The sequence below is a fragment of the Eublepharis macularius genome, chromosome 15 (assembly GCF_028583425.1).
Source record: "Eublepharis macularius isolate TG4126 chromosome 15, MPM_Emac_v1.0, whole genome shotgun sequence".
Lineage (NCBI taxonomy): Eukaryota > Metazoa > Chordata > Lepidosauria > Squamata > Eublepharidae > Eublepharis > Eublepharis macularius.
This window is the reverse complement of record NC_072804.1, coordinates 32,422,414-32,433,268: the sequence shown is the minus strand read 5'-3', so window position 1 is coordinate 32,433,268 and position 10,855 is coordinate 32,422,414. Positions and strand designations below refer to the sequence as shown.

At 44.1% G+C, this 10,855-nt stretch overlaps 1 protein-coding gene across 4 annotated transcripts; it reads left to right on the top strand.

The window, feature by feature from the left end:
• The first annotated feature begins 4,099 nt into the window (after positions 1-4,099).
• On the top strand, positions 4,100-10,445 carry RPL11 (ribosomal protein L11). Of its 4 annotated transcripts, none has more exons than XM_054999683.1 (6): positions 4,100-4,171; positions 7,367-7,520; positions 8,245-8,351; positions 8,446-8,577; positions 9,430-9,540; positions 10,370-10,445. In XM_054999683.1, the coding sequence occupies exons 1-6, from the start codon at positions 4,166-4,168 to the stop codon at positions 10,397-10,399; spliced, it is 540 nt and encodes a 179-aa protein (XP_054855658.1). In that variant the 5' UTR covers positions 4,100-4,165; the 3' UTR covers positions 10,400-10,445. The 4 variants fall into 4 exon arrangements, with proteins under 4 accessions (XP_054855658.1, XP_054855659.1, XP_054855660.1 ...); XM_054999684.1 differs by lacking the exon at positions 4,100-4,171 and adding an exon at positions 4,646-4,666; XM_054999685.1 differs by lacking the exon at positions 4,100-4,171 and adding an exon at positions 4,666-4,685.
• The last annotated feature ends 410 nt before the right edge of the window (positions 10,446-10,855 follow it).

Sequence of the window (10,855 nt, the reverse complement as noted above, 5' to 3'; positions counted from 1 at the left end):
AGCTTCCAACCTGGAAAGCCTTGGAAAATTTGAAAAAGTGGTAGAGGATCTCTGACAATTCAATCTAGTGCAGTTTGTCCCATCCTCTAAGGAGCTCGGGATGCCATATGTGGTCCTCCTCCCTCCCCAATTTATCCCCATATCTTATCCTATGAGGCTGAGAATGACCAGCCCAGAGTTGACCATCTTCCTTCATGGCTGAGTGGGGATTCAAATTCTGTCTTCCTGAACCAAATCTCACACTCTAACCACTACAGAGGAATTCTCAGCACTTTCATAATATACCGTTTTCAGAATTCCTTGAGCCAAACCACAACCATTAATCCAGTTTCAAAGATGGATCAAAATCCATGTTGTCTTCCAGAACTTCTTTCTCAAGGAAAGACAATTCAGGATCCCATTCAACAGATGAATAACCAACAGTGCCATTCTAAGCAGAGTTACACCTTCCTAAATCCATGAGTTTAGAAAGGTGCAATTCTGTTTAGGATTACACTGCATGTACAGTTGATCCTTCCCCCCCAACGCCAGATTGCGTAGAGGTCCTCAGAAGACTTATATAAATTGGCTGACTGAAGGCTTTCTTTGATCTAGGAAAGAGTGCCTGATGATGCTGGATGACCTTGTGGATGCTCTCAAGATGGAATACCCTCAGATGCTAGCTCACTTGAGTTCCTATCACACCAGGACGTCCTTCCTGCACACCCTCTGGGAGTGGAAGAAGGATGAAGAATGGAAGCCCTCTGAGGTCTCTCAGTGTTTCTCAAGGGTCTTGGCCAATTTCATTCATGAGGTGGCCACAGCTCATCTGACCCATTTCTTCCTTCCCAAATGCAACCTGTTTGGTGCCAAGTTCTTCCCTCCGACTAAGCTGAAGTTCTTGTGGGCCCGCCTGAGAGAGAAGGAAGGAACGGCAAAGACCTTCACTGTGTCACGCAAGAAAGTTTGTTCTGCTCTGGTGGTGAATCCTGACATGAGCTGGCCAGTCATGATCACCCTTGGTTTGATGGTTCTGGTGTCAGTTGTTCTCCCACACATGGCTCTTTAAAAATAGAGAGGTATCTGTGTTGCCTTCACAGTGAGAGAAAGCCGTTTAGAATCGTTTGTGACAGAGCAAACTAGTCCTGAGCAATCTTCCAACTAACTACTTTTTCTGCGGTAATGTTTGGCCTCCACAAGAGTGACTTGCATGGAACAAGTGTGGGAATATGTGACTCATATCTGGGGGTGGGTGGTGGGTGGTGGAATCTACACATAAGATCTGTGAGCAGAAGTGTATTTTTTTGTCCATTCCTGCTTGTTGTTTCTTCCTGTAAAATCCAATGGAATTATCCCTTCCACACATTTCCACAGAAGGCAAAATGCTACATCCCTACCAACTCTCTTATTCACCTGACACAGTGCTTATTATATAATCTAACACATGCTACATTCAATGTTTTTGTACATATTTGCCTCCCTGTCATTTGACATTAGAGCAAGGGTAGGACCAAAATGTGTTCCAGTTACATGGTAAAATCCCACACCAACAAATACACAAAGAAATGACCATTCCCCCTGTAGCTCTATTTCATCTTAGCTCGCTTTTTCAGCATGTCTTTGCCAAGAAGCCTGTTTAGGTAGAAACTGCTCTCCAAGAACATTACTCTGCAAGGTGAGTCCATGCCCCTCTAAAGGGATGCAACTTTTACCTTCTACATGTGATACAAAGTTCACTCACTCTGTTTCACGTGAGCACCTCTAAGCTGATCGGTCCCCTTCAGTCTCAGTTTAAAATCTGCATATCTGGCATGGCCTACTGCAGTGCCATCCTAAACAGAGCTGCGCCTTTCTAAGGGCCAAACCAAGTTCTGTCCATGTTCCGTGCAGCCACACAGCAGCTGAGAGGAATGACTTTGAAAAAATAAAGGAGAGCTCATTTGGACTCATACATCTGCTGGGAGGGAGGAGGGCTCCTGTTCCCCCTGTGCTGTGGGGGAGTTATCCACCCACCTTTTGCCGCTCCACATACATAAAAAATTCCATGTGGAGCAGCAAAAATGGGGAAATTACCGCCCTTCCAAGCTCTGTTTTGGTACTGGGGTGACAGCTTGAAGGGGTGAGGAGGATGGCAGTCTAGCGCAGACTCTCCTTTATTTTTTAAAGGCCATTTCCAGAAGCTGCTGTGTGGCTGCAGGAAACCTGTGCTGGGTTTGGGGAACCCAGAAAAAACTTTAAAAACAAGCATGTCTAATTTGCCCCAAATCCATGGGTCTTAGAAGGGTGCAACTCTTCTAACTCTATGAGCATTTTGTTCAGAGTTGCTTTAATTCTGACTATTCCTCCCCAGCCCCCATATATCTGTTTAAAAGAATTTCAGTGTTTATCTATAACACAAATAACACTCTTTGTCTTTCTGATTGCTTGCATTTGTTAATAAGTTGTGACTCTGTCACTTGGTTGGCCTCGTTTCTTTGTTCTAAAAAGTGGTGTTCCTTCCTGAAAGTGAACATAAATAATTTTTCAAAAGTTGAATTTAAGGGATTTTTTGAGGGGGTGTTTAGTGTTTGGTGGTATTAATTATATTTACAATAAAATCCTAAACCAAGTTGTTTTTCTAAGCTTGTTGACTTCCATGGACTTAAAAGGGTATAACTGTTCAGGATTGCACTGTAAATCACCTCCACAAACACATTTGATGTGTTTTCTAATCCTTGATCTTTCATCATCAAAATAAGAACATAGGAAATATATGTAAAATGTAGTTTATTCACCAATGTCCCAGAAAATGAGAGAGGGAAGAAAATTAGCTTGAAGACAGGGCCATTTTAAAACAGGGCAATAATCCTGGGAAGTTCTAGTAAGCGCTTTGATCACACACATGGTGTGTGATGCAACTGGGCTGCAACTGGGCTTTTTGTTTTAAAAAGTTGCTACAAATCACAATTGAAATAATACAGAAAAACAACACAAGGACTGCTGGAATGCAATAGGTTAACTACATCTGGATTACCTGTAAAAAAAATTGATTAAATGACTAGTATGGAACCAACATCAACTATACTACCCTGCATATGAAGGTTCTATTTAGTCATAGCTTATAGTGTTTGTTAGAGCAGCCATACAAGAATTTGTCTAATCTTGCTTAAAGCTATCTATCTGGTGGAAATAAATCCCAGAAGTTAATTAGTTACTGTGTGAAGTTCATTCTTTTTGGTCTAATCTGGGAAAGGCTGCCAAAGGTTGAAAAATTCCTGGAGATTTGGGGGCGGGGTGTGGAGCCTAAGGATGTTTGGGCTTGTAAAGGGAAGGCACCTCAGCAGGATATGATGCTATAGAATCCATCCTCCAAAGCAGCCATTTTCTCCAAGGAAACTGATCTCTGTTGTCTGAAAATTAATTGTAATTCTAGATCTTCAGGCCCATCCTGGAGGCTGGCAACCCTAAATCTGGGACCAGTGCAGTACAGTTGTTCGAGTGTTGGATCTGAGCTGAGAGGCCACTGTTCCATGAAAACTTGCTGGGTGAACATGGACCAGTCACACTAGCCTGTGAAATTCCTGGAAATTTGGGGTTGCACCGGTGAAAAGAGGGATTTCACTTAGAAGCGATGGTCTGCCCTCTGAACCTGCCTCGCCCCCCGCCCCCCACAAGGGAATGGATCTCTGTAGTCTGGAAATCAGCAGGAATTCTGGGAGAACTCCAGGCCCCACCTGGACACTGGCAAACCTAGAATTCACAGCCTACTTTAGAGGATGGTTGTGAGGGTGAAATGAAGGAGCAAATGTTGCAAGTCCCTTTGAATCCTCACTGTGGAGAAAAGTGGGGTATAATTAATAACCTACAGGTAACCATGTTCCTACCCACGGAAGAAAAACCAAACCCGATCTACTTTCTTAACACCACGCATGACTCTGGAGACACTGAAATGCTGTGCTATCCTATAGATGTTTACTCGAGAGTCAGGCATGGCACTTGTTCCTAGGTGAGAGTGTGCCTGAGATTCAGTGTCCACGTAGGACAGCCGTACGCAACGCCTCCTTCTGGCCTCCGGAGAGCAGCCGAGTTCCCCTCTAGCCTCGCTTGTCTGTCCTCCTTCTCCTCCTCCTCTCTATGGCGAGCCGAGCGCGACCTCTCTCACAAGATCCTCTTCCGGGGCTTTCTCGCTCTCTTCCACGCCTCCAAAATGGCGGTGAGTAGCCGGGGTTTGGGGAGATGCGACGGGGGTTGGAGTGAATCCGCCTCCATCCTCCCGGACCCGAGTTATTTGGGCGAAGCTGTGGCTGCGACGGCTCGGAGACGGCCTAGGGTGGTCTCCCGGGGGCTGTCACGGCCGGCGGCACGCGTTCTACCAAGGGTGGGAGCCGTCCGTACTCCAGGCTGGGGCGCCGTCAAATTTCCCTTTCCTAAAGGAAGGCCTCAACCTCGCCTCCACTAACGTCCTTCTGGATTTCCCCCGCTAGAAATTTAGAGCCCCATCCCAGTTTCTTTCTCTTATCATTCTAGTCTGTATCTTCTTACATGGAAACGTGCTGGATCAGACCGGTTCTCCATCTAGTCCGGCATCCTGTTTCACTCAGTGGGCAAGCAGTTGTCTTGGAGGGCCAGCGAACGAGGCGCAGAGACTAAGGCCTCCCCCCTGTTGATGCCGCCTTGCTCTGTTGGCTGACTGCCTCTGGATATGGAGGTTCTCTTCAGTTGCCATGGCTAGTAGCCATTGATTGACCTAGGAACCTGTTTAACCATCTTTTAGAGGATTGCTACCTCCATTGAGAGTGAATGCTTAAATTTAATTACTTGTTGAGTTAGAAAAGCACTGCCGTTTATCCACCCTGAACCTATTTCCCATCAACTCTATGGAGCATCCCTAGATTTCTAGTATTATGGAGCTTACATATGTGCTTCTCACGTGTAATGTTATAGGCCATTATCATGTCGGACCCCCCCCCCCCACACACACACACAGTTGTCTTTTCCCATAAAATCAAGAGTTCTCAACTGTTTTTCCCTTGGCAGTCTTTATGGGTAGTCCCTTCTTGTCCCTTAACAGCAGCCTGATAGATCTAACCAGTGGAACTGTCTCCATTTTCAGCCTTAGAAAAACTTATGTAATAGTCCAGGTCTAGCTCTCATTGAGACGATCAGCTTTTGCCTGGGCTGTATTTTTTGCCCCTGGTGGGGGAAGGATTGGTCTCAGGATTGAATATTGCCATTTTTTTAAAAAAAAAATCCTTGCATGTAGAAGACCTGCAAGTTGGGAGAAGACTAGGCTAGAAGTCTTCTCTCTGACATCTCATTTTATGTGTGAGGAGAACAGAAAGGGATGGCACATCCAAAGCACACCTTTGATGGAAGAGTATGTGCTTTTTTTTGTACCTACAGGTCAGTTAATCTGAGGGTTCACAACCACTTTGTCGCTCTTTAGCTGCCTTGTAAAGTATGGGTGGGCATTCGTATTAGGACTAGTGTAGCATTTATCTTCCGGGAACTGTTATCTACTTCCTTTATGATGATTTAGTCATAAACTGTAGTTACCACCTTGGGAGTCCTTAGTGTTTGTTGCTTGGAATTAGTAGCTGCTTAAACCTCAATGTTTCTACCAGTAGGTTAAACAACTCTGATCTTTTCAGTCTTGGGCTTGCTGGAGAATGAGATGTTAGAAAGCACCACTTTAGACTGCAGATGAAAACAGTAAAAAAGCACCGCAGGGAGAAAACTTCTTCCCTTGTTTGCTTGTTGTGCTGGCTTTCTGTTCACAGAACAAAGGAGAGCTTTCTAAAATGTGGTGTTCCACCTGTACTCTGAAGTAGTGCAGAGTGTTCTTCTACCTTATTCCTACCTTATTCTCCTGTGTGTGTAAATTTGTCTTCACTCAGCCTTAAGAAGCATCTTGTTATACCGCCTGCTTCATGTGAGTTATGCCTGAAATGTGATATTGAAGGGACAAAGTAATTTATGTAGCTTGCCTTTGCATATGCTCAGCGTGTTGTTCAAACTGGGCTGCTGCATGTGCAGTCACACTGTCTGTACACTGTTGTCACACTAGAGATCTGTAGCTCAGGCAGTGAATGTGCTGGTGTGCTAACGCCGCATGCTCACAGAACTGTTTTCATGAATCTGGTCTAACCAAGAGGATGACAGCCACTTGTAAAGTAACCAAGTTAAGTACTTTTGGCCTACCTGTATCATGTTTATCTCACATGCTAGATGTGTAGTTAGGCACACAATCTTGAGGTGTTAGTGCTGATAAACTAGGCCTTACATTTTCTTTGACTCGAGAAGCCAGCTGAAAAATTTAGGAGCCAGACACATTTCAGCCTTCAGAATTGTGTCGTCATATTTTCTAATTATTGCTACTATAAAGAATAGTAGATGCCACAATGAAATTTCTAGGCATCGTGTCAACCCGGCACATGGGATTTGTCATACAGATGTTGATGGTGAGGTTACTGGCAGACTTTAGGAAGGGTGGCATGTACAAAATGTATTTATTTTACTTGATTCATATGCTGCCTTTATCTCCAGTGGGGCCACAGAGTGCTTTACATTGTTCCCTGCTTCTCCATTTTTCCCTCTTAACAATTCTTTGGGGTAGATTCGGCTGAGAGTATGTGACAGGCCCAAGGTCACACAGTTAGATTCCATAACAGAGTGGGGATTCAAACCTGGGTCTCCGAGATCCTAAACCTATCACTCTTACCACACCACACTGGCTTTCAAAAGATAGAAGAAAATACTTAGGGATGGAATTTTGGAACAGTCTGTGCTAAGGATTAGCACCTACAACTGTGACAAATTGGGTCTCCCCCCCCCCCTTGTAGGTTGTCTTCAGGGCAGGTTTGGGAGTGGCCTAATCTGAGAAAATGGGGAGTATAGCATCTGTAGTGAAAACTGGCAGCATGGTGTAGTGGTTAGAATGTTGGACTAAGATCTGGGAGGTCCAGATTCAAATCCCCTCCTTGCCATGAAAGCTTGCTGGCTGTCAGCCTAACCTATCTCATAGAGTTGTTGTAAGAATAAAACACAAGAGAACAATGTAAGATGCTTTGGGACCCCAATGGGGAGAAAGAAGGGGTGTAAATGAAGATACAGTAGCAAAAAAGCAAAGTAGGTTTAGGGTAGAAGCAAGTTAAAAGGAGGCCCCTCTTCAGTGCCGAGTAATGGGCATGCTGAGTATTGCAGAGAGTGGCTGAGTAGACCCCTGAAGCCCTTTAAGATTTAAAGAGGTTTGTACTAAATTAATAACAAGAAATTGAAAATTGAGTGCTTGTGGATGACACAGCAGTTTGGCCGAATTCTGTGTCTCCCAGTAACATGGGTGTACTTTGGGCACAGAGTTGGGCCTCCTTGGTTTTTAACAATGCCTTTTCTCTTCACCATCCCCCAGCAACAAGATCAGGGTGAAAAGGAGAACCCCATGCGGGAGCTGCGCATCCGCAAACTCTGTTTGAATATCTGTGTCGGAGAAAGCGGGGACAGGCTCACCCGAGCAGCCAAAGTGCTGGAGCAGCTCACAGGCCAGACTCCGGTCTTCTCAAAAGGTAAAACTTGTTAAGGAGGCTGCCGTTGAAGCCTTTCAAGCCAGGGCCCTGCAATCTGTTTGCAATTCATTTTTAGAAGAGAAAAATGAGGGCCTGCCCCTGTGCAGCCTCTCAAGCAGTGGTTCTAAAATCCATTTTAAGGTTCTCTTAAAATATGGCATAGAGTGCAAGCAGTAGGAAAGATGATGACTCCTAGAGCTGCAGATCAAACTGGACCAATGTTAAGTGTGTGTAAACAGGGTGTTCTTTATCCGGAACTCATATTTCAGACCTGCTTTCTTGTCCTGTAGATTCCTGTCTTTTTGCAGTGTTGCCAAACTATACATGTTGATTTATAATCATCTCATTTTCAGAATTTACAAGGGCTAGAAACTGGATTCTAAGTCAGCATCCTAATAACTGAGGGACCCAGAGCTGTGCTTTGGCTTGGAACTGGCCCCTTAAACCCATCCCCTGAATAATAACTCTGTTTTCATCTGAAGTGTTGTAGAATGATCCACCCATAAATATTCCATGGCTGGCTTTTTTTTTTAAAGCAAGGGCAGATTATTGTGTGTGGCAGCTGATGTTTGGGTGAACTTTTTGACAGATTTTTAATTCACTTGAATTTTTTTTTGTTAGCTGCCTAGTGAATTTAGATAAATCACCAGGCAGGAGAAAAAAATAAATATGCTGCACCTTTGCCACTTCATATAAAGTAGCTGATCTTGGCTTTCTTCTGCAGCTCGATACACTGTTAGATCTTTTGGGATCAGGAGAAATGAGAAGATTGCTGTACACTGCACTGTACGTGGAGCCAAAGCTGAGGAGATCCTGGAGAAAGGGTTGAAGGTGAGCTGTTTTCCTTGCATTTTGGTGCTTTCTTAACCCAGTATTTGGAAGGGGGGTGGGAAATGAGCCTAAATGTTTGATGTAACTATTTCAGGTGCGAGAATACGAGCTGAGGAAGAACAACTTCTCAGACACCGGCAACTTTGGTTTTGGAATCCAGGAGCACATCGATCTGGGCATTAAATACGATCCCAGCATTGGAATCTATGGCTTGGACTTCTATGTGGTACGTATGCCTACCTGGTTGTGTTGTTAGGTTGCAGTCTAAAAAGCCCTATCCTGTAGGATATGGTTTCTTCTTCCATCCCTTCATCTGTAGGGCCTTAGCTACCCCATGTCTTGCAATCATCGCAGTGGGTGGTAGTCATCTTTTGAGGTCTGACATAGCCTGCTGTAGATAGGAGATGGGTGTTCTCACTGCCCAAGGAAGGCTGACTAAATTCCCTGATGGGTTCCCCTGGTGCATGTATGCAGATTTGTCCTGAGGTTTGCTCGTTCTAATGTATCTGTCGTTTTGCATGTCCACCCGTGAATAACAGAGCCAAGAAAGAGGGTATGTTGGCTGTAACTCATGACTTACAGGTCTTTGGAATGTTTTGCAGGCAGTTTTCCTGCCATCTGCTCAACAGTTATGCTAACCTAGTTAACACCTGTGATGTAAGATTAGTAGCGTAACTATCAAATGGTCTGTCTATTTTTCATGATTAGTTTTGAATTTTACATAATTACTTTTCATCCTGTACTACATGCATTTCATGGCCTTTTGACCCTTCAGTAGGGTTTTATTAAAATTAATAGATAAACACTTGGATAGGGAGGATTGACTCATTGCATTTGAGAAAGTAAGCTCTAGTTCATGAAAGCTTATGCTAGAATAAATTTTTTTTAGTTGTTTAAAGTAGCACAAAACTCCTGTTCCTATTTTTTGCAAAATCCAGTGAGCTTTATTGCCTGGCAGCTATCTTGAGCAGAAAATGTTCCCTCATCCTCTATCTCTGGTGCTGTCTTGAATAGCATCTAGCACAATGATAGCCCACCATTTGAAGTGTGGATTTGAAGACTTATGTTATCGCCCTAGGTTCTGGGTCGGCCAGGCTTCAGCATTGCTGACAAGAAGCGCCGAACTGGTAGCATTGGGGCCAAGCACAGAATCAGCAAGGAGGAAGCCATGCGCTGGTTCCAGCAGAAGGTATGGTGTGGTGCTGTTTGAACTGTTAGCAAACTCACAAATGACACTTGCTTAGCATTGTTACCCAACAGCACCTGAGAGGGCTCTCTCAAATTATTCAGCCTACCATAGAGGCAGCATGATGGGGCATTGTTAGGGAGGGGAACATCAGTCTTTCTGAGCCTCACGGCTGAGATGAGCAATAAGCCTGTGCTGGGACTGCAAAACTGAGCAGAACTGTCTCAAACTGGTCATTCCTTTCTGCCTCTAGCAAACCTTGAATTTGCTCTTTTAAAGATTATATTGGGTTCAGACAGGTTGGGAGCGCCAATGTTGGATTGTTAATAGTCAAACTGAACCGTTAATGCTGTTTGCAAGATGTAAAAGATGTGCATATTGTTTACCTTGCATCCTGCAGCAAAGTAGTTTGAGATGTGTGAAAACTGGGCATTTAACTTTTTTTTGCTCCAGCTATGTACTGTAAGATAAATATTAATTCCAAATATATTTTCCTATTATATGGTATGGAAGAGGATTTGGCTAATAGCAATCTTGCAGCATAAGCAAGCTATAAAATAGGTATTTTCTTGGTTACTTTTGAGTAAGAAGTACCTTGTGGATAACAAGGTGCAGAAATGTTACAGGAATAGATTCTCAGTTGCTGGAAGAAAAGCAATCAGTTTGCAGGGCTAGCACAGTTTTTGCTGACGGATAGCTTTTGTGGACTTATTTGCAAGATTGTTGATTACAATTTGATACACCCTACACGTGAAAGGGTATCTACTAGCTATTTGCTTTGAAGAGATTTTTTCTGTTGCTGATTCCTGATTATCCCTCTTTTCTCTTGCAGTACGATGGCATCATCCTTCCTGGCAAATAAACAGTCCCTGTCCCAAAAAGAGTTAATAAAGTTTTCCATTGTTTAACTGGTGGGCTTTGCTTTCTTCCTTTCCTTTCAGTTGCTGGACCCTTATCTCTGTATCAGCTGTGGGTCCGTCTTCCCCCCTCTCTATCCATGGACTTAATTGCTGAAGATCCTGGTACCTAATTCACCTGGATGAGGATGGGTGCAAGGGCAGCTTGCCAGTAATATGAGACCCGCCTGCATGATCATGATTCCTGTCATGCGGATCCCTGCCAGTTTAAAATACAGAGAAGGAATGTGGAAGAGTGGATGTACTTCACTTACACTTTGCTTAAACTGGGCAGAAGAAGGCATTGTCTTATGAGTCTGGCAGTGAGCAGAGTTCTTGACAGTCTGGCCTTTTGGTGGGTTGGCCAGGGAGGGTCCAACTCCAGGCTTAAGATATGGGCCCTTGCTGAGGTGACCAAGTTC

Coding starts and splice junctions, on each gene's coding strand:
- RPL11 (XM_054999682.1), top strand. CDS start 5,338: ATGTGCTTTTTTTTGTACCTACAG. Junction 7,521..8,244: donor GACTCCGGTCTTCTCAAAAG/GTAAAACTTGTT, acceptor TTTCTTCTGCAG/CTCGATACACTGTTAGATCT. Junction 8,352..8,445: donor TCCTGGAGAAAGGGTTGAAG/GTGAGCTGTTTT, acceptor TAACTATTTCAG/GTGCGAGAATACGAGCTGAG.